This window comes from Anabrus simplex, chromosome 2 (assembly GCF_040414725.1).
Source record: "Anabrus simplex isolate iqAnaSimp1 chromosome 2, ASM4041472v1, whole genome shotgun sequence".
NCBI lineage: Eukaryota > Metazoa > Arthropoda > Insecta > Orthoptera > Tettigoniidae > Anabrus > Anabrus simplex.
The window spans coordinates 670,386,262-670,412,727 of NC_090266.1; the positions used below are offsets into that span (position 1 = coordinate 670,386,262).

General features: G+C 39.5%; 1 protein-coding gene across 1 annotated transcript in view; it reads left to right on the plus strand.

Annotated features, from left to right (window-relative positions):
- Wnk (Wnk kinase) overlaps window positions 1-26,466 on the plus strand; it is an 834,378-nt gene that overhangs the window by 577,218 nt on the left and 230,694 nt on the right. The window contains exons 18-19 of the mRNA XM_068226022.1: window positions 3,923-4,099; window positions 23,562-23,633. Coding sequence (XP_068082123.1) covers window positions 3,923-4,099; window positions 23,562-23,633 — 249 coding nt within the window. The remainder of the gene's footprint in view (window positions 1-3,922; window positions 4,100-23,561; window positions 23,634-26,466) is intronic.

Below are 26,466 nucleotides of genomic sequence, written 5' to 3' on the forward strand. Positions count from 1 at the left end.
GAACACAAGGAGTCGGTTCATTATTTCTTTATAGATTTCTTCAAGGCATATGATTCAATCCATAGAGAAGGGCTGTGGTACATCATGATGGAGTTTGGCTTTCCCATAAAATTACTTAACATGTCCAAACTGTGTATGGATGATAATGTTAGCTGTGTTTTGCTCAAGGGCAAAACATCAAGTTCCTTCCAGAATAAAACTGGTCTGAGACAAGGGGATTCACTATCTCTTCTATTCAACATTGCACTGGAGAAGATTATCAGGAAATTAGCTCTTGTACTTGCTGGCATCATATTTGGGAGACAACAAAAAGTCCTTGCATATGCGGATGACGTTGTTCTTATTGGCCGCAATGAATTAGAAATTAGGCAATTAATTATGGAACTAGAGGAAATGGCAGCAAAAATTGGCTTACGTGTAAATGATAAAAAACACATTACATGGTTGTATAGAGACAAAATCATGAGGAGGTTGACAGATTGCCTTTGAGGATTGGGAAATATATATTTAAGAGATTAGAGAGGTTTAAATTCCTTGGTGTATTAATCGATGAGCAAAACCGAAGGCAACAGGAACACCAAGCTAGAATTAAAGGCATTTTACTCTATGAGCCCTATATTAGGCTCCATGTTTTTAACAAGGAATGCAAAAATTATTATCTACAATATAATCATTCGACCAGTACTTCTGTATGGTTCTAAGACATGGAGTATAACCAAGAAAGAGCAGCAGCAGTTGCAAGTCTTTGAGAAGAAAGTTTATAGAAAAATATTTGGCCCACAGTTTGATCCTATCTCTCAAAGCTGGCAGAAAAGATCTAATGATGAGATTTATACCCTCTCTCAACAACACACTATAATGGGTATGATAGAATCCAACAGACTGCGCTGGGCTGGACATGTACTGAGGGTGCAGGATAACAGAGCACTAGTAGATCTATACAAGGGATCTCTTAATGGGAAAAGGCCTTCAGGAAGACCCCAAAGCACCTGGAAGAAGGAGATCAACAAGGTATACCGGACCCTCCAAATTGGTGACTGGGAAGAGCAGGCTCAAGATCAAAAAGGACGGAAGAGGATTGTGAGGTCGGCACATGAACTTCACATCCCTCAGAAGCCTACTGAGTGAGTGAGTGTTTACAATAAACAGTGCAGTTCGTGGGGAAAATTTTGTCATCCATACTATTGTTTCTCCACGAATCTACTGCGCTGGCATAGCAGGGAGAGAGATGATACTCCCACATGGCGTGTCCCAGGTGGCGGATAGCGGAGGCTGTTCATTTATGCTGTTCATGGATGGCTCAAGGGCAGAAAGGAAGGTGAAATGTTTGCTCATTGTGAATGATAATAGCTTTCTCCTTCCTCTACCTGAAACTAGCAGCATGTGCACAGCAGAGCACCCTGTGGTACCTTAGAGGCTCTGTGGTATGCACAGTCTAATGAATGCCATCATCACCTTGTGTTCACTAACTGTTTTAGGCTTGTTGCAGTCTTATCAATTTAGACTTCATCTACAATCTGCCAGCTGGATTCTTGAAAAGTAAGCACCAGATTACATTTGTGTCACTTCCAAGGCACATGGGCATAGCAGGAAATGAGTTGACTGACAGGGCTGCCAAGGAAGCAGTCACACTGACCCCATTGTCTTATACAGAGTGATTCAGCTAAGTTGTCTACCTCAAATAACTTCTGATCTGTTAAAGATATAGACATTCTGTTTTCAGATTCAAAATTTGTAGTAAGGGGCTCATAAAATACTATCCTATTCCTCTCAATCACATACGTAATTACCGAGAAACCAGTAGCAACTTTCTATTTTTAAATGGAAGTATATTAATTTCGTGCATTAGAACAATTAAGAATCGAACAACAAATTCAGCGGTGTACTTATTAGGCAAAGCTGACTAGTAGTTTTGGAGATATTAAAGGGTTTCAAATGTGTAGCCATTAGACAGAAAGATGCGCCACTCGCCTTGATGTCGCGTAGTTCTCCTGCTTGACTCGTGCCTTTTTGATAAACACACATACCTCACCATTATCTCGAGGGGAGCCAGAGAAGAAAAAAAAACCGGTATGATGTAGGCCTACAGTATTTCAGAGTTGCAGTCTATGCAACCCATGTTTTACAGTTTGTGAGCTGTGTAGGGTAAATTCCTTCTGAAGTAAGGAATTCAGTTTCACTATAATATTATTAATGAGTGAATGTTCTGTGCGCCTGTATAAAGAGCTCGGTACGAGGGAGCAGAGTCGGCATCGAGTAAGGCACTGTTACTGAATCACAAGTTAGTTGGTCACAGGATGGTCACAAGTCCAGTTTGTCAGCGAGTACTGTGGAAGGTCATGACTCTCTTGATTATGCGGTGTGCAATATGTTGTGCGGGGAACTGTTCTGAAACAACGCTCCACTGTCTGAAGCTGTGTTGGAGAACAGGACTTTAACATGCCAGTGTGCAGTGTGTTTGACCACTAGTGTCAGTAAAGACTGTGTCAGTTGGAAAACTCGAATGCTAGTGAAATTGTGAATGACTTTTAACAGTAATTTAATACATTTAGTAGATAGTGAAAAAACTACCTCTCTTGAGTGTTGATTTTAGTCTTTAGAACCCTGATAATCCACCACATTATCTAGGTACAGTATTGTATTTCAGGTGTTACCAACACTGGCCAAACACTAGTTTGATAAATTATGAACAGGCAAGCACTTGTACTTCTTGATAATGAAAAGTAAGGCCTTCAGTTTAGCCCAGTTATTTCTGGAATCAATGGAACACCCTGGCTTAGTTTGAATTTTGGCCAGATTTTAAAGTAAGATGCCCTTCCTAATTTGAACCTCGATCAATCTGCATGAAAAACCAGCAGTTAACCCACTCTACTTATCACACTCACCACACTTCATATCTGAAGTAATTTTGTTAAATACTGCAATAGGTATTTCTCACATTCATTTCTGGTTATTATCATACTGTCATCTGCTGATCCCAAAGCTATTATGATTCCATAAAAGACTTTAGAACTACCACATATTTTCATAATTCATATAGCTTCTGTGGAGTTATTACAATTAATGATACCATAAGGGATTTTTTATTTTATTTATGTTTGGTGGAAAATGAATAGTGTATGGTCAGAGTGAAGATGAATGTTTGGCTCAAATGTGCTTTATAACTTACTGATGGACATTTAAACCATAGTTCATGTTGTCTTATATCTCCGGGGTTGCAGAAAACATGTGCAGGAACATGAACTCGGACTCATTGCTAAGAAATTGGCATCTTTTGAGCAGTACAAATTTTAGTTTTGTTTTATGTATGTTGTGGTCGGCCTACAGAAGTTTAAAAAGTACTTTTGGTGTGTTAAAAAAAATGAAGTATTCTTAAACTCCTGAGAATTCAGGAGTAAATAGAAAACCATCCTGTGTACTAGAGAATGACCAAATATTAATACTAGACAAGTGTTTTGTAGTTGCATTACCTAAGAAAGATATTTTCAGACATAATTTTTTTGTATGTACATAAAACAAGGTGATATGTATATTTAGAAATGGTAGACGTGTATATTTCAATAATACATGCATTTTACATTACCAAACACAAAGTACAGTTTCAACAGTACTGACGACTACAGTAAATAATGACTTCACAATTGAAAAGGACTAAAATTAAACACACGTTATGAGCTATTACATATCGGTAAAGTATGATTGTTGATTGGAAACTATTGGTTAAGGTTAGAGGGAGAATGTTTATTCATCCATCAAATGTAAATCATCTATCTACTGGAAGTATAATGGACATATTTTAAAATACTTAAATACAGATAAGTAAAGGCATAAGAAAAACCTTTATCCTTAAAACTGTCTTCCTTCAGATTTGTATTCGTGTCTAGAATGACTTAATTAAAAAGTCTGTTTTTTTATTGTGCAGGTTGGTGAAAACTTACTTCCTGAACATCTATCTGAAAACTTGGTTGAACTTATAACTCAAGCAGTGAAACAGCTCAAAGAAAATCCTGACTGTCTTCCTGTGTTGGAGTACAATTCAACAGACTCCTCCAGTCGGAAAGCGCGAAAAGATCGGGAAGCTTCAGAGTCGCAGATGAGGGTAAGAACAATATAACACTTATAACATTTACATAAGATATATATATAACTTCATTAGGCAATAATGGTCAACGTCCAGTGTTCTTGCTGTTTGTATGTACACAAAATAAGCCGATGCATGCATTTAAAAATGGTAGATGCGATCAAAAATTTGTATACCTTATCCTGGAAGAAATATATGCCATTTCATAATATGCCATTGATTCATTCTCTCTAGTAGGTGCTATGTTTATTAAATAAATAAGAGTTGAGTCATATAATTATGATCACCTATTAATATCCAGAGTCATGTGCAACACAGGCAGCAGTAAGCAATGCTGGGAATGACTTGGTAAGTTACTGATAGATTATCACAAGTATCGGAAACAGCTGCAGGAGAGTGCAGTGGGGGATTTGTAGAGCAAAATGGTATTCAAGATGGTCCCAGAGATGCTTAGTTTGGTTAAGATCTGGGAAATTAGGAGACCAGGGAAGTAGTTTGAAGTCTTCAAACATTGTCGGGTATTTCTAGTTATGTGATATGTCTTATAGTCTTGCCGGAAGATGCTGTCTGTCCCAGGGACGACAGTCAATATGTATAGGTGTTTGTGATCTGCAAGGATGGATTCATAACCACATCACTTGGGAGTGCCTTCCATATGGATGGGTGATCCCAAGGAATGCCACGAAAACATTCCCCCAGCTGCTGCCACCAGCTTGCATTCTTCCAATAATTATTGCAGGATGTCTGTTCTTTGCTGATGAAGCAGAAAATTAGACTCATTGGAGAAGACAACTTTTTTTTTCAGTCAGTAGAAGTGAAATTCCAAAACTGGTGTCCAAATTCAAACCTTTCCTTCTGATTTACCTACATTGGCACAAGTGTAGTGACCCTCTGTTTGTTTTTGAACCACATACACAGCAGAGTTTGCCGAACTATTGTTTTAGTCATGTCTGAGATCTGCATATTTAATTCTGACTGCGAGCTACTCCATGTAGCATGTCATTTGGCCCTCTCACACCTTCATAGCCAGTATTCACCTGTCACGTCTTTGGCACGTGGTGCTCCACATTTTGCATGTCAGGTAATGTGCATTGGTGTCATTTGTCTACTAATGGCATATTTTAACTGCAGCAGCAAGTGAACATTTCACATTTTAGAGATACTGGCACCCTTGGCCTGAAAGCTGATAATCATCCCTTATTGCAGCTTGAGTAAGTCTGACTCCTTGGCTGAATGGTCAGCATTAAGATCTTCAGTTCAAAGGGTATTGGGTTCAATTCCCACCCGGGTTGGGAATTTTTATCGCATGTGATTAATTCATCTGGCTTGGGGACTGGGTGTTTGTGTTCGCCCCAACCCTCTCCTCTTTATATTCAGACAGCACACCACACCACACTACCAACCACCACAGAAACACACAGTAGTGATCACATCCCTTCACCTAGGGTTGGTGTCAGGAAGGGCATCAGGCCATAAAACAGGGCCGATCCACATGCACGACACAGTTCACACCAATATAAATGGTCCACAGGTGTGGGGGAAAAGCGGAAGAAGAAGAAGAAGAAGAAGAAGAAGAAGAAGAAGAAGAAGAAGAAGAAGAAGAAGATGATGATGATGAGTGCAACTTGAGTAAACTCTCCACTTTTATCCCTGACAGCAACGAGTGGTATATGTGCACACGCCAGCTCACCACACACGACGCATTTCATAGACTAGGTTAAAAGTTGGAGGAGGTCATAATACTGTAACACAACTGTGTAGTTCCATTGCACATCACTTTGACTTCCTTTATGATGCATTGGTCTTAGAACCTGTTTTAGTTGATCTATTGTGGAATGGGGGTGTTTAATTTCAGATGTCTAATGCTGTAAATGTTGTTGTACAAGGTGGACAAAATAAAACTACCTGGAAAATACTGAAGTTGAATTGACCTTTGTTAATGAACAGGAGAACTACCTATCACAGAAAATGCTGGAAACCGTGATTTTGATGCCCCAATTGGTTGCTTTCACATGTCTGTGTATGCACATCTCCTACATGCTCTGTCCCGAGTACGTCACTGTGCCATTACGCGTGACTGAGAGGAGCAGACGTATTTAGTGACCAGTTGAATGCAACACAAAATGGTGCTCACGATAAAACTGCACGGGTCCATTGCCAAGTGTTACGTGAAGCACAATTCATGGAAAAACTGTGGAGATCTGTTTGCACAAGAGTTTAAGACTGGAAGTGTTTTGGCAAAACCTCCAGCAAAGTCTGCAATGCAGAACTTAATGGCAAAGTGGCGCAAAATGGGCTCTGTAGCAGATAAAAACTATAACTATCTGAAAAGCGTTCGAGCACCAGAAAACATTGCTCGAGTGAAGGAAAGCCTGGAACGAAGTACAACAAAATCTCAATGCCATTTATCTAAGCAAGTGGGAATTATGAGATCATCATGTTGAAATTTATCAAAAAGGACCTGTGTCTGTATCCTTTAAAATTACTGTTGTGCATGCATTAAAGCATCCAAACAAAACTTCACTTGTTGATTTTTGCCGGTGGTTTCTGAGTGAAATTGAGTCAGGACTTTTGGATCCTCCGTTTTTCATTTCTTCACATTAGGCTGGATTCAGCCTGTCCGGGTATGTGAACGCGAAGAACACGTGCCATTATGCATCAGAAAATCTCCATCTATAGGTCAAAAAGCTGTTGCATGATCTCAAGGTTGGTCTGTGGTGGACAGTGGTCGGTGTCCGCATCATAACATGATTCTTTCACCAAACTTTTAATGCTAACTGGTATGTCCAGACACTGTTTAATCCGTATGTGGATCAACTCGCATAAGATGAATGGATATTTTCAGCAAGACTGAGCATCCGTACACACTGCCTTGACAACTTTGTCATGAGTGCATGAGGTGTTCAGAGAGGAGAGGACAATCACCAGAGGCAGTGCAACCAAGTGACCATCTTGATAGTCTGATCTCTATCCCTGTGATTTTTACCTGCAGGTCAAATTGAAGGGTCTGGCGTACTCCAATAATCCTCACACATTGGAAGAGCTACAGAGAACATTGAAAACTCTATAGCTACTATCCCTCAGGCAGAGCTGCTACGCACATCTCACAGTTTAACAAATCAAGCACAGCACTGCATTGAATTCTATGGTGGCCATTTCTACCATCTTCTGTGATGTTCATTAACGAGGGTTAGTCGCGCGTTAGTCCTATTGTAAGTATCTTCCGAGCCAGTTTTATTTTGTCCACCCGGTATTTGTTTTATATTTTCGTGCTTCCTCTGAAACTCTCAATGTACTGTAGGACTCATTCAGACAGATGTTAAAATTAAAAAGAGAAAAAATCAAAATCTTTGACATTTTACATTTTTTAAAGAAGGAAGCCATAATTTTTGGTGTCGACTCCATTAATGTAACTTTAAAGCTCTTTGCTCTCTTGAACACTAAATACAACACCTATAACAAACATACTGGTAAAGAACACACTATTAAACATAGAATGACATGTTTTGTTCTTTAAAAAAATCATATTCTTCTATCAAATCACACTTTTTTAAATTGATGAAAATTACTTAGAAATATAGGGAAAAAAGTTTAAATTCTGTTTATTCCCTTTAATACTTGAAAGTTAGAATTTATCTTAATGATGTGCTCCAGTAGTAGTATGTCCTCTCTCCTTGCTAGTCCAACAAAGAGTGCAATGTGGTGTAATGCTCTGTCATTGGCTTGAGGCCAGCTGGCTAGTTTTTTCAGTAACTTTCCATTACATCATGCTCTGCGAAGTTAACAGCTACTTTGAATTGTACTTTTAGGTTTATTATTATTATTATTATTATTATTATTATTATTATTATTATTATTATTATTATTATTATTATTATTATATGGGTGGTGTTGTTTAATGAGCATTTAATGGGCTGGCTAATTTACTGGTAATTTTCCTTTGTCATTTTTTGTTGCATTTTCTGGTGTTATCAGTGCCATTCAATGGTACAACTATGGTAACTTAATAATAGTAATAATAATGAAACTACAAATACACTTCAACAGGTGTTGACAACATCGGAAAATGACGTAACAGAAAATTACCAATAAACTAGCCAGTCCATTAAATGTGAATGAACTCTTTTGCTGCACAATTTTTAAACATAACACTTACAGTAAAATGTCGGGTTTTTTTTTGTTTTTTTTTTTCAAATGAACTAAAACTTTATTTTTGCAAAGGTTAGTGACATTCAGCACCATTGCACCTATTTTTAACTCACTCTTCGCAGTCTAGCAGTGACATTTGGCCTTGAAATACACATTACTGTGATACACTTCGAAACATGGAACTGGGCACATTGCAAGCTGTCCTGGGCAATTCTTACAAAAAACATAAAAATACACTCTCCATTTCCTCTTGTACAGTCCCTTTTCTTTCTTTGAGCATTTATCTGGTAAAATGGTACAAACAACACAATGAGGTTTGTGACTCTTGTTCTGCTGCTCCCCAAGAAAGTGCCTCTCCATCAGACGCGCTTGAGGTATGTAATCAGAAGGTCTTCCTCATTTTGCCAGAAGACTGCACTGATACTCTCGTAGAAGTCCCATTATGACAGAATTTCTGAAGTTAGGAGCACTAATTGTCCATTTTTGAAGCTTATTGTACAATATTCTTCCATTTATTAGTGCAGTTTTAATGAGACAATAACACAAGACCTGATTCCGCGTGAGTTTCTTGTGAACAAATGCATATTTAGTTTTCAGTTGATCAAATTTATCAACTCCATTCATTTCATGATTGTAATTTACAATTAACTCGGGTTTTTCAACAGTTACATAGCCACTTTCACTATTTTTTTTACCTCTTCTGATGTGTGAACTGTCGATAGCATGTTTACCCAGGCAGTATCTTACCATGCACATGCTAGCATTTCTTTGGATGAAACATACCAGAATTTAGGTTTTTGCTCTTTCTTCATTTTCAGGGTTTTCTCTCTTGAGGTAGTCCTTTGCGGTTACATTTCACTATCCTGTAGGCACCTATGTTCTTCTCAGAAAGATGGGTGGAAAGCACTGGGCTTGAAAAAACTGTCCACATACACAATTCTGCCAGTATTCTCAAAACCCTCTGTCAGGCTTCTTACTACTGTCTCTCCCAAAGTTCCCCCAGGGACTGACACACTACTGTCTTTTCCTACATATGTCTGAAACTTGCAATAGAAACCGCAATAGAAACCACTTTTACTTTTGCGCAGTGACCATAATTTTATGACCCATTTTGTTGATGGCTTTAAAGGAAGGTACTGCTTACACCACAGTCTTCCTGTAAACTTCAGCATAGACTTATCAACTGATAAGCATTTCCTGGTGAAACATGCTCCAGGTATGTATTTTCTATAATAAAAATATCAGGTCTTGTCTTGAATAAGGGATCATAACGTGGCAACCCCTTAGGAGAATGGTTTTCATTGTTATTGAAATCTATGAGGCTTCGAAGAAGGCAGTACTTGTCTCTCAACATCACTTTACCAAAATTAGGCATAGCAGTAAGCCAGTATTGTTTGGAAAAGTATGTAATGTTGATTTACGGCACAATCCCATCCCAATATCAAAGGCTACCATTGCCTGAATATCTCCCATTGTGCATTCAGTCCATTGATTATACCTTGAACGCAGAGGAAAATCAAATGTTTTATCTAAACATTGTTCAGCATATCTGTCTGTTTCCATTACTGTATGCTCAAACACTGAACGTGGCATAAACTGAAAAAATGCCTTGTATGGATCATCAGAATTTGAAACCTCACTTTTCACTGTTATTTCAAAATTAGCCCCATCACAAGTTGGCCGTGCAGTTAGGGGCGCGCAGCTGTGAGCTTGCATTTGGGAGATAGTGAGTTTGAATCCCACTGTCGGCAGCCTTGAAGGTGTATTTCCGTAGTTTCCCATTTTCACACCAGGCAAAATACTGGGGCTGTACCTTAATTAAGGCCATGACCGCTTTTTTCCCACTCCTAGCCTTTCCTGCCCCATTGTCGCCATAAGACCTATCTGTGTCGGTGCGACATAAATCAACTTGTTTAAAAAAAATAATTCTTATGTCATCACTAATATCCCACCAGTCCAATACAAAATGATCTTCCTCATAGCCACCGTCTTCTGAACAATCACTACAATCACTATGCACATCATTACTGTGTACACTTCTTTCATGGTCCAAATTTATTAAACAGTCTGAATCAGAGTTGGCCACTAAAAGATTGAGGATTTCTTCACTGTCATTACTTATATTGTTCCATGTGCTCATACCTGCTGACCAAAGCCTGCTACTGGCGAAGCAGCTGACAGGAATGTTGGCGGGCGAAAGATAACAAACAATTCGCTCAGTACTGGAGGTAACGTTATCAAACAATGCTTAGTACAGAGTCAATATATGACTAAAGGTGTTTGTATTATTTAATGTCCTATTATTAAAGAAGCACGTCAAAACTGTAGTGGGGAAGTACCAAGTCGAAAAAAGTTGATTACCGCAGCAAATGCTATAGGGAAGAAAGTCGCCAAAAGTCTAATTCCGAATCAAACGAGTTAAGCAACCCCTATATAATTTTCCAAACATTTAAAGTATTATGGGCTGACGACCTAGATGTTAGGCCCCTTTAAACAACAAGCATCATCAAAGTATTATTACAAAGGAGGAGGATGATGATGATAAACAACATTAATAAAAAAAGCTAAATGTAAAATTCAAAGTAGCCGTTGACATCACCGGAGCATTACATAATGGAAAATTATTGATAAACTAGCCAGCTGACCACACGCCAGTGACAGACCATTACACCACACTGCACACTTTGTTGGCCTAGCAAGTAGAGAAGACGTACTACTGGAGCACATCATTAACCCTTAACTATTGACGTACATTTTCAGTGACATCAACATGGACGTGAGGTCACTGAGACTGCATGAAAATTAATTTGACTACGGAAGGGACGGTTAATGAGAAATTGCTAGCTGCTTTTATTTGAGTAATTACACTTTATTGAACCCAAAACCACAAAAATATTTTCCATTTGTTAATTTGTATAACCCTCATACCTTCAGATTGCAGTCGCAGCAATTTTCGTTATTCAGAATACAGTGTTCCATTTAAACACACGCATATCCTTTACACTATCAACAAAAATTGACCCTAACTTGGGTATTAAAGATGTTTGATAACCACTGCACTGAAAATTAACGACACATTAGACTGATCTCTTGTTGGGGTGGAAATTGCAAGCACTGAACTTGGCCCTCAATGTTACTCTCATTTAACACATTCGAAGCAGATCTTCCTTGTACACTCCAAGCATACTGGTTTTTCACATCTGTAGCACTTATAATATGTTTTTCTCTTCTTTGCTGGTCGGCACAGACGACAAGTTATCCGTTTTTCAAGCTTCTCCTCGGAAATGTTGATACGCTCCGCAGGGATGCTCAAAATTCAAGAGATAGCGCCTCGAATATCTCTTGGGATCCTGGGATTTGATAATCTTCTTATCATGTGTGGCCTAGTGAGTTGAGCAGCAAGTTCTTTCAGAAAATGTTGCCTGGTCATTTGGGGGCTCTCGCGATAGGACTGATGCACGATATTCGCATTCACAGCTGCAATATCGACGATACGGAAGAAGACTGCCATCGGCCACCTTCTTGTTCTTCTACTTGTGCAGTAGTTGGCTGACATCTGATCCAAAGTATCTACTCCAGACTTCGTAGAATTATAAAACTGAATCATCTCTTCCTTCCCCGTGTCCGCATCAGTTGCTTTCCCATGGTGCATAGAGGATACTAACAAAACAGCTTTGTTTCTTTTCGGAATGTGTGAGAGAAGAGTTATGTCTTTCGTGAAGCCATACACAGAGGAACCGACCTTTCTCTGCTTGGAAGGCAAGAAGTTAGTTGGAATTTCCTTCTTGTTCTTTCTTACTGTCCCAACATAAGGGAGTCCCCTTTTCCTCAGCTCCTGAACAAGCTCCACTGAGGTGAACCAATTGTCAGCTGTTATATTTCTATTTTGCACCCTGTATTGGTTCCGATAAACGAAGAACTGCCTGAGTTGGCTTTGAAAATTTTCTGTCTTCCCTTGAAAGACCTATTCCCTCAGTGTCCTTCCCTGCATAAATATATGCATCATACAAATAACTACTTTTCGAATCGGTTAGGCACATCAATTTCACTCCATATTTCTCAGGCTTGTTCGGAATATACATTCTGAACTTACACCGACCTCTGAAACCAATTAGCATCTCATCTACTGTTGCATTTGTGCCAATGGAGTAACACCTTTGAGAGTTCTGAATCAACATATTCAGAAGCTCAGATATGGGTGCAATAGGATCTGTCTCTCTCCGCTGCGTTCTGTCTTCAGGATTGTCAAAACGCAGGCTGCACAGGAGAATGGAAAACCTTGTACCTGACATCAAAACACGAAATATTTCACGGCCCGTACCGTCAGCTGCGAAGACTGAAGCGATGTCCTTTTTGTTAGATTTGAAAACCGCTGAATAAATAAGAAGGCCTAGAAAAGCTTTCATTTCAACTGCGTCAACATTTTGTAATTCTGGTCGGGTAGACTTTCGGTAATTACTTCTCATTGCACTGAGTTTCACATTTGTCCATCGCACTAGTAAGTTCACCATTTCTTCACTAAATATTAGTGTCCATGCCGTAACAGGATCCACACTGTTTCCAACTCGAGTTGAAGGGCACAAACCGGGAAGGTGAATCACGATATTGTGACGAGGTGTACGCACATTCTGTGGAGGTTCCGCAGACGACCATTTGTACCTATTTCTACCATAAAAACACTTAGAACGTGAATCATCAGGCAGTAGCGTGGAACTTTCATCTTCTTCTCCCTCTCCTTCAGTCTCAGTACCGGTATTGTGATCACTCTGTATTTCACTATCACCATCGTCCACATCACTCATGTCTTCTTCAAACCACTCGGTAATTGTTCCTTCGTAATTTGCATCACATGTTCGGACACTCGCCGAAGTACCTGCACGCTGACTAATTGCTACACACAGCACTATCAACTGAAGACTGCTTCAAACCATGGACGTGCGGTCACCCAGGCCGCTACAAAACTTATCAGCTTCTTATCGCAGCTGCACGGTTATTTATGACAGATAAGATAAATACAGTGGAGAGGTCATCTTAAAATAGAAAGGTACTGCAAGCAAATATACTGGCAGGGCGATAAGCGAGGCGTGGCACGTGTTTACTTTTCCACCGTGGTCATGTTGACCGCACGTCCTTAGTTAAGGGTTAAGGTAAGTTCTAACTTCCAAGTATTAAACGGTATAAACAGAAATTAAATAAATGTTTCTCCATTTTTAAACAATTTTCATCAGTTTAAGAAAGACGTGTGATTCGATACAATCTGATGATATTCTTTCAAGAACAATACATGTCATCATTCTTTGCTTAATAGTTGTGTTCTTATTTTTTTAATGCAGTTATGCTATAGGTGCTGTAATTAGTGTTTGGCAGACTGATTAGCTCTAGAAGTTACATACTTTGACATGTTGGACAACTAGCCAATCCTTATATGTCCTATATACTGCGCATAAGTTGCTTGTTTGAAGTAAAGTATTATGCATTAGAAATGCTCTCATATGAGATATTCCTGTATGTGAACGTTACCATGTGTTGAGTGAGCTTTGAGTTGCCTTACTGACATTTAAGATTGGAGAAAAGTCCCCAGAATCAGAACACTGATATTTTGTTTTTCACTATCATTCATTCATTATTAACATTATTCATTTATTTTCATGAGGTATGAAGTAAATATATAGAAGTTCAGTTTTAGAAAATTGTGTTCCATAATACAGCAAACATAGTCAAGTTAGAAAAAGAAAGATGGAAAAGAATAGCTCCTTACATAGGTAAAGAAATAAATGGCGTATCATTATATGTAAGACCTAATGTGTTGACTGAGAAAGGTAAAACGTGAAATGAGTCTGTTTCTTTTACATAGTAGTAGTGAACTCTGTCTGAATTTTGAGCATGGTTGAGAGTTGCTGATCCTCAGAGTTGTGGTGCTGATGTACAATGTAATAAGATTACATTATGAGAGATTTCATATTCTTGAATCGTTATTAGAGCCATGCTGAGCATTTTCAAGATGCTAACTGGTGGGTAAGCTTGCTGTAGCCAGCTGTCTTCTGCTTATGGATGCTCTAAGCAGGAAGGAAGGAAGGAAGGAAGGAAGTAAGGAAAGAAAGAAAGGAAACAAACGTATTGTTAAATGAATGTCACGTAATTGACAGCTTGCATTCGGGAGATCATGGGTTTGAACCTCACTGTCGGTAGCCCTGAAAATGGTTTTCCTTGGTTTCCCATTTTCACACCAGGAAAATGTTGGGGCTGTACCTTAATTGAGGCCACAATCATTTCCTTGCCATTCCTAGCCCTTTCGTATGCCACTGTCTCCATAAGACCTACCCATGTCTGTATGACATAAAGCAAAATTTTGAAATTGTAGAACGAAACATGTCATTCCACTACAGTTGTCCTATATTTTACAGGTATATTATAGTGTTCTAAGTGGATGTTTCGTGTCTTGACAGACTGAAAAGCTTATAATTTCTATCAACTTTTTTGACACCAGAAAAAATGGCTTCTTTCTTAACAACAACAACAACAACAAAAAAAAATAGCTAGCTGCCGAAGAGTGAAGATTATCCGTCGGGACGTCTTCTCAGCTGAACGTAAGGCCTGTGCCATGACCACTGACCTATGGAGTAATAATTTCACGAGATTATGTAACATGGTTGTCGCTGCACATTATTTAAACACAAACTGCCAGTACAGCTGCCAGGCAGCTCATGTACACAGTGGAACTTGGATAATTCTAACCTCAAGGGATCATTAAAAAATTCGAATTATCCACAAACTCAAATTAAACAAAAAAAGTTACAAAAATAACTCCAGCATTAGATTTTACTAAGGAAACTTCATCTTAGACATTATTGGCATATACATACATATCTTACAATCTACTTTATTTGTTCATAAATACATTACAGTATTTAGTCTTTAGACATTAGGTAGGTGCCGTAAATATCATACGTGTTAGTCTGAATGCCATTAGAAATCACATTTGCTCTTTGTTAAAAAAAAAGCCAGAGATCATAGTTTGCTTTCTTGATTTAATTCCCTTGCCCATGATGCATGAATCTATATGATTTAGTGACTAAAAAATGGAATCACTTAGGTTATTTTTTGAGAACCAGAACAATCTGAGTTGATGAATGTAATTGGATGCCCCAGCCACACTTGGCATCAGTCTTCCTGGTCTTCTAAAGAATCAACATCGTCATCCATACGTGCCGTCTGCAGCTTGGTGGGAGTTGTTGATTACCTCAGCTATTATGCACGCATCAGTGACCTCGCCACACACAGTGACATTTTCATCAACATTGATGAATTCTTCATAGGAGATAGGAACAGACACGATGTCCTCCCAACCATCGTCCGAAGGCACGGCTTCATCCACAGTCTCGTTGGCACTGTCATTATCTTCTATCAAGAAACCAGCTTTCTTGAAACAGTTCATGATTATTTTGGCTGTCACCTGATACCATGCTTGCTTACACATTCTTGAGGTTTGGAGAATGTCAAGCTTAATTTTAAGAGCGTTACAGTCCTCTATGAGATTATTCTCCACCAGCAATCACCTGTAGAATTGTTTCAGATTTTTTATTATACCCTGATCCATGGGCTGAACAAGATGTCATATTAGGGGGGAAATAAATCGCCTTCATGTTTCCCAGAGGTGGAATACTGTTGTGAGCAGTACAGTTGCCAATAAAGAGAGTAATCTTCCATTTATCTTTGCGACACTTTTCATCTAGTTTTAACACCAAGTCTTTTCTTTTTTTCGCTAGCGGCCTTACGTCGCACCGACACAGATAGGTCTTACGGCGACGATGGGATAGGAAAGGCCTAGGAGTTGGAAGGAAGTGGTCAATTCCTTCCCACCACTCCTAACCCTTTCCTGTCCCATTTTCACCATAAGACCTATCTGTGCAGTGCAACATAAAGCAATTTTTTTAAAATCCAATAGGTTACATTTTACACAGCAAGTTGCATTTTCTGGAGGTTCCCTTATTAGCATTCATGTTCCTTACATTTTGGCAGCAGTATTAATGAATTGTGTGTCTCCCATTTCTTCACATGTTCAGTCTCATAATGTTAAGTGTAATGTCTTCAAGGTGCCCACCTTATGGTTTAGTGTTAGTCTCTTCCTCTAATTTCATTCTTGGCTCATCCATGGATTTTTTGTCCTGACCTGAGGGTTGGAACAGGATTTTCACAGGCTTGTAAGGTCAGCTGAGTAACTGTCTAATATGAGACACACATTGTCACCATAAGACCTATCTGTGTCGGTGCGACATAAAGCAAAAAAAGAAAAAAACCCAGTGAACCTGATCAAGAAAGATTAGCAGTGCAGCTGACGAAGTTACTGCTTTGACCATCTGCCATACAAGTATCTGAAGGCATATGGCTGGGCTGCAGTCATCTTGGCAAGCTGAAGATCCTTAATTATGTGCCATGGGTTTAGTTTGTTCAAAAGTTCTCTCTTTCTGCCTAATGCTTCTTTCACAATCACTCACTCAATTGCCAGGAGAATGTACAAACAGTCTCTTTGTTTTTGTGGCATTATGTTTTAGATCTGAGTAAATATATTCCTTTTATCAAGAAAGATCTTCACTACTTTAAAAGGGTGGTACATCTGACAAAGAATAACGCAGGTGTCCTAAGGCCAGCTCAGCGAGGACAGAAACCTCGCGTGGAGCAAAAGGCAAAAGCTGGCTTGATCCCGATGTTCAGTACGCATAGGGACTGCGAAAGCACGGCCTATCGATCCTTTTGGCTTGGAGAGTTTCCAGCAAAAGGTGTCAGAAAAGTTACCACCGGGATAACTGGCTTGTGGCGGCCAAGCATTCATAGCGACAACGCTTTTTGATCCTTCGATGTCGGCTCTTCCAAGCGTTGGATTGTTCACCCACTAATAGGGAACGTGAGCTGGGTTTAGACCATCGTGAGACACGTTAGTTTTACCCTACTGATGACTGGTCGTTGCGATAGTAATCCTGCTCAGTACGAGAGGAACCGCAGGTTCGGACATTTGGTTCACGCACTCGGTCGAGCGGCCGGTGGTGCGAAGCTACCATCCGTGGGATTAAGCCTGAACGCCTCTAAGGCCGAATCCCTTCTAGCCAATGTTGGCAACGATATCTCTCGGGAGTCCCGTGAGTCGAAAGGCTCCAAACAATGTGACTTGACTGGGCACGTCTCGTCGGTGGGGCGCGCTGTACAGGCCCTGTGACTTTGCCGAATGGAGCAAATTTGACAGTCGTGTCAGGATTTATCCCTTCCGTCCGCCTGCTCCTAGTGGTCGATCATGGGTATACCTCTGTTCGATGTCGGGACTCGGAATCGTCTGTAGACGACTTAGGTACCGGGCGGGGTGTTGTACTCAGTGTGTACTTTGCATGCCTGGAAGTACTAGCTTCTGTTATTACCTTTCTCTTGGGTCAGAAGTGTGGCTTGTTGCTGTATTGATCCCATAAGGTATTTAACTTTTTCCTGGTGTTACAGAGATTTTCTGGACTGGATGGCTTCCATTTTCTGAGTTTGGTTTATTAACTTCAAGCTTCATAATTACATTGTTAATATTGGTAGATACAGATGATGAAGATGAAATATATTGTATAGAGGTTTATTTATTTATTTATTTATTTATTTATTTATTTATTTATTTATTTATTTATTTATTTCGTTTATTTTCCGTTGTTGATGAGACAATCATGTAGCATGTGTAAAGTTATCCAAATCCCCAGCACTTTCCACCAGTATTCAGGCATGCTGTTTACTCGGGATGCAGCGGTAATCCCATCTATTGGAGATGAGTGGCAGCAAAAGAGACAAATCACATCAAAGCAATGGTCATTGTAATATTATTGTTGATCAGTTCTATGAGCTTTCGATATTGTAGGCCTTCACGTTTAGTTTTTTTTCGGATTCTGTGATATTAGAGCACCCAATGACTCCCTCTTGTCCTATTCTTCAAGCGATCGTTCCTTTACAATTTTTCATTATCATCTTCACAATTTTCCTTGTCAATATGGACCAATGATCACACAGTTTCACACCTTAAGACAATCATGACAAAAACCATCGCCAGTTAATCTCTTCAGGGACGAATGATATTTTTGTCTTTATTTTCTTGAGGAATTTTCATGTGGTAAGAAATAAGAAAAATTAACAGTTTATCATAGACATTTTAAATTTAGGGGACCGGGCGAGTTGGCTGTGCATTTAGGGGCATGCAGCTGTGAACTTGCATCCGGGAGATGGTAGGTTTGAACCCTACTGTCGGCAGCCCTGAAGATGGTTTTCAGTGGTTTCCCATTTTCACATCAGGCAAATGCTGGGTCTGTACCTTCATTAAGGTCACAGCTGCTTCCTTCCCACTCCTAGCCCTTTCCTATCCCATCATCACCATAAGACCTATCTATGTTGTTGCGATGTAAAGCAAATTGTAATTTTTTTTTAGGGATTACACACCCAATTTACATGCTCGTGCAGCTTGTGTGATTTTAGACCAATTCAGAGCAAAATTATTACCCTAGAAATGTAATGGCCACATACGTGTCAATCTCGCTGATTAGGTTAACACAATTGCACAACATTTCAATGTTACCAATGATCTGTGTTGATTAGGACTTTGGTGGGGGATTAGGACTCGGGGGCGTGGCCAGGGGGGGGGGTGTTACTGGGGGTTATAACAAGCCCACCCCACAGAATGTTTACAAAAGAAAATGACAGAAACTGGCAATAAACAAGTGAAAGTAGACTCAGTGGGTTGGCTCTTTTAAACATTCACAGAGATTCATTGTAAAACCAACAGATCTCTTGCATCTAAATTCTAAGGAGCCTCGAAAGTTGGATTTTAGATTGTAATTTGAACATACCATTCACTGTAAAACTGTTGACCTTGATCATATTATCCTTTTCTGTACTTTACTGTAAGATTTTGTAGTGTGTAGGTACTGCAATCTGAATATCAACATAATTCACTTGTATCAGTGTCCTTATAATGACACTCATGCATGCACCACACATACACAAGCACCTTCATTATATCCTGTCATCATTTTGTAACCATAACCCCCTCTATCAAGCCTGGCTAAGCTACTGTATGGACTAAGCAACAAAAGTCTAAATTCATGAAGTCTATTATTACAGTCGGTACAGTAAAACTGTATGACATACATTATTGGAAATTGTAATCTTCCTCTATGGACCCTGTGTGTCCTATACAACACATAAAATTAGCAATGTTCTGAAGGCTAGGGAACCAGTATATTGCGTGCGACACATCTGCTTTAGTTCTCATGGCAAACTGTAGAGTGCAGTTAACGACTGCAAGTAGTTGTGAGCCCAAAGAGCGCAAACTGCGTGACTGGGATGTCATTGTTTGAGATTGTGTCCTCGGAAAGTGAACTGAAAATGGCGCGTTCTGTCTGTAAATAATTTTCACTGTTTTTATTTGCATGTACCTGATTTGCTTCAATTCATTTGCAATTGCAGTGCATTAAAGAATCTGTTAATATAGCATAATTTAAATTTTTTTGGATTATCTTGACTGTGTGAAGTGTTTTGAAACCGTATGTCCCATACAACACATTGGAACTTAACCTGAATTCTAATACTTATTTGGTATGGAATTTTCTCATGACCTTCAAAGAAATTAGAGTACCAGTGTTTTTCCGATACACAAATTTCTCGACAATAATAGCAAAAATAGTAATACATAGTGACAATAGGTTTGAATTAACAGGTATAGGTAGTTAAAAAAAGTTTGTCTACTTGCAAGACTGAGACATTCTTGTAAGCAGTGTGAATTTAATGGGAACAAGAAAGGTCTACCTATTCAATACCATACAATGTTATAAAATAATTTATAATATTTTATTAATTTTTTTATTTTATTATACTAAGAATAATAAAATGTTATAAATTATTTCTAAGAATAATAAAATGTTATAAATTTTAAATTATAAATTATTTTAAACATTGTATGGTATTGAATAGGTGGACCTTTCTTGTTCCCATTAGATTCTCGGTTCAATACTGAATTAACATGAAGTTTTTAAACTTGAAAAAACAGTGCGAATTTGGCGTAATTCAAATGCATTCTGGCATTTAATTTTGAATGGTCTGTTGCATTACAGTGTCCATGAAGGAAATTATATCAGAACTCTAAATTGATGGCAACTGCTCCGATCTCGAAGGTGTGGACTCTGAAAGTGGTGACTTTTTAACACCTGATAAAGCCATTTATGAAGATGTTCCTTCCGACAGTCCTGAGGATCCTACTGGAGAATTAGAATTAGAGATTCCAATTAATCATCTTATTCCACCATGGAAACATACTGATATATTTGAACCTTCTCCACCTGCTCCAGCTTTACGTGAGGTCCCACGGAATTTTGAGGAGTTGCAACCCTTTCAATATTTTTTGAAATATGTGTTGAAAGGTATTTACAGCATTGTATCTCGATGTACAAATGTATCACATTTGGGAAAATCTCTCAATACTACTGCCAAAGAAATCAAAAGGTTTTTTGGCATTTCAATGACTGTCATACTTGGGATACCCAAGGCTGAAGATGTACTGGGTGAGTTCCACTAAAGTATAACACATAACTTCAAAGATGTCCCAAAATCGTTTCTTTGCCATTAGACAGAATTTAAAACTTGTAGTTGATGATGATGTACCAACTGAATGCTGCAATGATAAGTTCTGGAAGGTGAGGCCTGTATTAGAGAGAGTACGTGATGGATACTTGAAAAATGAGAGATCAATGCAGGTGTGTATTGATGAACAGATAGTGCCATTTGGGGGTCATACTGCAATGTGACCGTGTATCAGGGGAAAACCAGAACCCTGTGGACTGAAAAGTTTTGTATGTTGTGCTTCTGGTGGTCTACTACTAGATTTCTTCATGTATGAAGTGAAAGAAGGCACAATTGTAAATGGGTATGATGTCCTGGACATTGGGGGAAAGTTGTGATGAGGCTGTCACGAACTTTACCACTAGGGACGGTAGTATACATGGACAGGTATTTTACGCCTGAAACCTTGTTGGATTACTTGTATTCTGATGCTTCATGCCAAGGAATGGGAACAATACAACTTTCCCTATTCCTTCTGAAGCAAGACTGAGAAGTGATGCAGAAATGAAGATGGAAGGCAGGGGCTCAGTTGACCGAGTTGTTCATGGCGATGGGCAAGTGTGCATAACAAAATGGTTTGATAATAAGCCAGTTACTCTTGCTTTTTCTGTAGAAGGCACAAATCCATTAGGGAATGGCGCCGTTGGTGCAAAAAAAGACAAAATCTACTAGAAAGTGAAGCGGCCTCTCACTGTTGAGAATTACAACAAATTTATGGGAGGAGTGGATTTTCTCGACAGAGTGCTATCATACTATAGGCAACATAAGAAACAGAAAATGGACTGTATGGCTCATTCTACACTTCATTGATTTTGCATGAGCAGCAGGATTGTTAGAGTACCGAGGAGATTGCAAGATACTGAAGAAAGCAAAGAAGGACAACATGGACTACCTGGACTTTAAAACTGAAGTAGCTGAACGGCTCATGAGTTTAGAAAAACCAAACAGCAGGGACGAAGAAGAAGCAGAAGAAAATGAAGCAACAGAAGACACAGCCTGCCAGGTGAAAAAAAGAAAGTCTTCATCACCACATCCAAACACATGCCAGAAATGGTGGACGATGGCAAAACACACCGATCCAGAATGCCAGGCTGCAAAAAGTGTGCAAGCTTGAGTTTTCTGCATAGTAAGTGGAGTACATCTGTGTCTAGTTTCTGGACGAAACTGTTTCAAAGGGTACCACCAGAGGAAGTGAGCAACAGTAGGAATTGCTGATATACTGCCAATGACCGGGGACACTTTCATCATCACAATTTCAGGTCCAATGTCCTTAACTGTACTCAGAACATAGACAAAGATGGTTAGCTTGCAGTAGTGAACATACAATAGTGTTTTGTGTGGCAGATTTTGTAAATTTGTGCCAAGAACCCAGTAACTCATTCAAGACTATGAAGTGCCACTTAGTAAGTTACAGTACCAGTGTGTCGCATACAACACATGCAGTTTTTCAAAAATGTTTTTCTAAAATTAATAGTTTTTGATTGTATTTGTGATATGTGATGCCCAATCACCAATATATCTAATTTTTATTTCAGAAATGGCATTCCTTTATACCTTGGGTCTGTAGAGGCTATAACTTTTGAAACGTAGTACTTTTCGACAGGATCATAACCTAAGTATGTAAAAATTCAGTTTTAGGTGCCTTCCCCTAAACTATCATTTTATCCAGCATGAATAAAATTATTTATAACCTAGACTTTAGTGCCTTATTCTCTGACTATACATACTAATTTTAATTAAATTCTGTTCACCCATTTTCTCGTGATTCGGAGTTGATATGGACTTAGCAATAAAAATTGAAATTCATTAATTTCTCTGTTATCACAGCCGGTATGGTAAAAATGCTCAAAACATAAATGATTGGAAATTTAATTCTATTTAACTTTAGTTACAGTATGTAGTATTTATTGGTAGGACCACTAATAACATAGATACTTGAGAAGTTTAGGCCTTCCCATTAATTACAGTTTCACTCAGCATGAATACAATTATTTATAGCCTAGATTGTAGTCCCTCATTCCCCAACTTTAGATACCAGTTTTCATTAAATTCTCTTCAGCAATTTTTTCATTGTGTGCATACAGACAGACGTGTATGAAAAATAAAAAGTGTATCCTTGTTACTGTGGACACGATCGATACAGAAATATCATTCTTCTTAAATTCTGAGCAATGTGCAGACAAAACGTATTTTATATATTTAGATATATTTATTTATTTGGTTGGTTGGTTGGTTGGTTGGTTGGTTGGTTGGTTGGTTGGTTGGTTGGTTGGTTGGTTGGTTGGTCGGTCTGTCTGTCTGTTTCTTAGGTTCTCCAACTCTTGTTCAGTAGCATATGTATATTTCTGATCTTGTTTATGATACCATTTGTAAATTAATTGAAAGGAATAGAAAGTAAATTTTGGTGAGAAGCCTATTATATGTTATCATAAAGGAAATCTTATTGGTATTTTCAATGTATTTCTGATTCTCTTTTCTCTTCTTTTCTCACCTTTTTTCCTCCTCACCACTAACACATCTTGATTCTTTCTTTATTTATATTTCTATATTTTTGTCACCATCTTTACTCTCCATTTTGCCATTCTTTTGTTATATACATCTTTTATTTTATGAAATAATCTGTACCTTATGATCCATGCATTATATTTCCTCTCCGATAAGCACAATTCCTTTTTTCTCCATGTTGATACCTTGCACCCTCTAGGTGCGCCATTCTTCACTAACTCGTCAGAATTCCCGCCGAGCTTCATATAAAGGTCATCGCCGCCACCGTTCGGTAAGTGTTGCTTTTCTCTTTTTCTTCTCATTCTTTGGAACTTTAAATGCTTGCATTGAAATGTTTATATTACTTGTCTGTATCTCCATTTATGTACTGCTTTATTTATACCTACCTTTCAATATCTTGTTATGTTTTCTCTCGTGTTTTTATTTGTGTTGTGAATCGTCCATTATTATATCTCTCTCTCTCTCTCTCTTTAGACTATTTATGAGTAAGAATATTTCAGTTTATATATTTGGTATGTGGTGTGGGTTTTATCATTTCCCAGTTGTGTACTGCATCGCCCTGTAAATAGAAGTTGATATTCCAATATATTTTCTTTATACTTGTGTTAACCCTAAAACATTGAAGTAGGACTGAACAGAATCCTGTGTAAATAAGGCTAGAAACCTGACTGCTAGGTGGTACTATTTCCGTAGCATACCATCATCCTTATGAGCAACCTTTGAAACTGCAGATTTGATAGAATACTGTTTCAGTTGACATGTCAGGCGCTCCTTGGAAATGACTGGACAAATGAATGACTTAAGATTTGATGTAGTGTATTGAAGAAGGATTGGCTGAATTAGCATGTGCAGATTGATTGTATTTGTTACATTATTATTGATGATTAGGTGAGAGTAGCTAAACTGTTCTCTTTCTCAATATCCCTTTTATGAAGGTATTTACAGTATTTATTGTTAATTCATGGAATCAATCATTCCTTCTGTCACACATGACTGTGCAGTAGCCCTGTGTGCAGGGTTGTATTTTACTAGTTTGACTGAAAGGTATTCTTATACAGATGTTCTCTCCATTTCTTTAGGACCTTCTAGGCGACATAAATTTGATTGAATTTTTTGCGTTGTTTTGGAAAATAAAAGTACCAGTTGACAGAGTCATCTCATTGTTAAGAAAACAAGGCCTCAGATCATCAGATCCATTTCCTTTGAGCATGCTTCAAAATTGAAGAGGTGTGTTGTTATGAATGAATATGAACACAAAATTCTGTATTACACGTATGCAGTAAACACACTTGCTTTGATGATAGCATAGTTTTTAAATTCTATCAAGGGGTTGTAAATCATGAAAGTATTGAGAGGATCATACTGTGTCAGCACCTGATGTAACTGGTTCTCTGCATGTCATCTGCGTGGAAGGAATGAACCAGAAGTTATAAACTGCTGTAAGCAAACCAGTGTAACTGTAGGCTGCGGTAAGGCATATATGTTTTGCTCTGAGGTATTCTGCCTGTGAAGCAAACAGCATATGTTGTGATAACAACAGATTGGTAACGTGTAACACCACCCTAAAAGTAGGACCATGGAAACGTACAGTATAAGTGATGTGGTAGATATGTTGTAAATACACTGACTGACAGAGCAAATGCAACACCAAGAAGGAGTGGTCAGAACTTTATGCCAATTGCAGGGTAGACTGACGTCACTGAGGTATGCTCATGATGTGAAATGCGCCACTGTGCTGCGCACGTAGCGAATGATAAATGGGACACGGCGTTGGCGAATGGCCCACTTCGTACCGTGATTTCTCAGCCGACAGTCATTGTAGAACGTGTTGTCATGTGCCACAGGACACGTGTATAGCTAAGAATGCCAGGCCGCCATCAACGGAGGCATTTCCAGCAGACAGACGACTTTACAAGGGGTATGGTGATCGGGCTGAGAAGGGCAGGTTGGTCGCTTCGTCAAATCGCAGCCGATACCCATAGGGATGTGTCCACGGTGCAGCGCCTGTGGCGAAGATGGTTGGCGCAGGGACATGTGGCACGTGCGAGTGACGTCAGCACGCGAGGATCGGCGCATCCGCCGCCAAGCGGTGGCAGCCCCGCACGCCACGTCAACCGCCATTCTTCAGCATGTGCAAGACACCCTGGCTGTTCCAATATCGACCAGAACAATTTGCCGTCGATTGGTTGAAGGAGGCCTGCACTCCCGGCGTCCGCTCAGAAGACTACCATTGACTCCACAGCATAGACGTGCACGCCTGGCATGGTGCCGGGCTAGAGCGACTTGGATGAGGGAATGGCGGAACGTCGTGTTCTCCGATGAGTCACGCTTCTGTTCTGTCAGTGATAGTCACCGCAGACGAGTGTGGCGTCGGCGTGGAGAAAGGTCAAATCCGGCAGTAACTGTGGAGCGCCCTACCGCTAGACAACGCGGCATCATGGTTTGGGGCGCTATTGCGTATGATTCCACGTCACCTCTAGTGCGTATTCAAGGCACGTTAAATGCCCACCGCTACGTGCAGCATGTGCTGCGGCCGGTGGCACTCCCGTACCTTCAGGGGCTGCCCAATGCTCTGTTTCAGCAGGATAATGCCCGCCCACACACTGCTCGCATCTCCCAACAGGCTCTACGAGGTGTACAGATGCTTCCGTGGCCAGCGTACTCTCTGGATCTCTCACCAATCGAACACGTGTGGGATCTCATTGGACGCCGTTTGCAAACTCTGCCCCAGCCTCGTACGGACGACCAACTGTGGCAAATGGTTGACAGAGAATGGAGAACCATCCCTGCATCGCCGCTCGCGGTGGTCCTACATCCTACTGAGTCGATGCCGTGCGCATTGTGTAACCTGCATATCGGTTTGAAATAAACATCAATTATTCGTCTGTGCCGTCTCTGTTTTTTCCCCAACTTTCATCCCTTTCGAACCACTCCTTCTTGGTGTTGCATTTGCTCTGTCAGTCAGTGTATATGGTCATACAGATTGAAGTAATGTAGTGGCTAGGGGTTTCTATCATGATGCATTCCCACATTGTCACCTTCCAAGTTGCCAACATTTGCAGATATTGGACAACGGCTGAGGGAAATGGGGTGACAGTTCATTT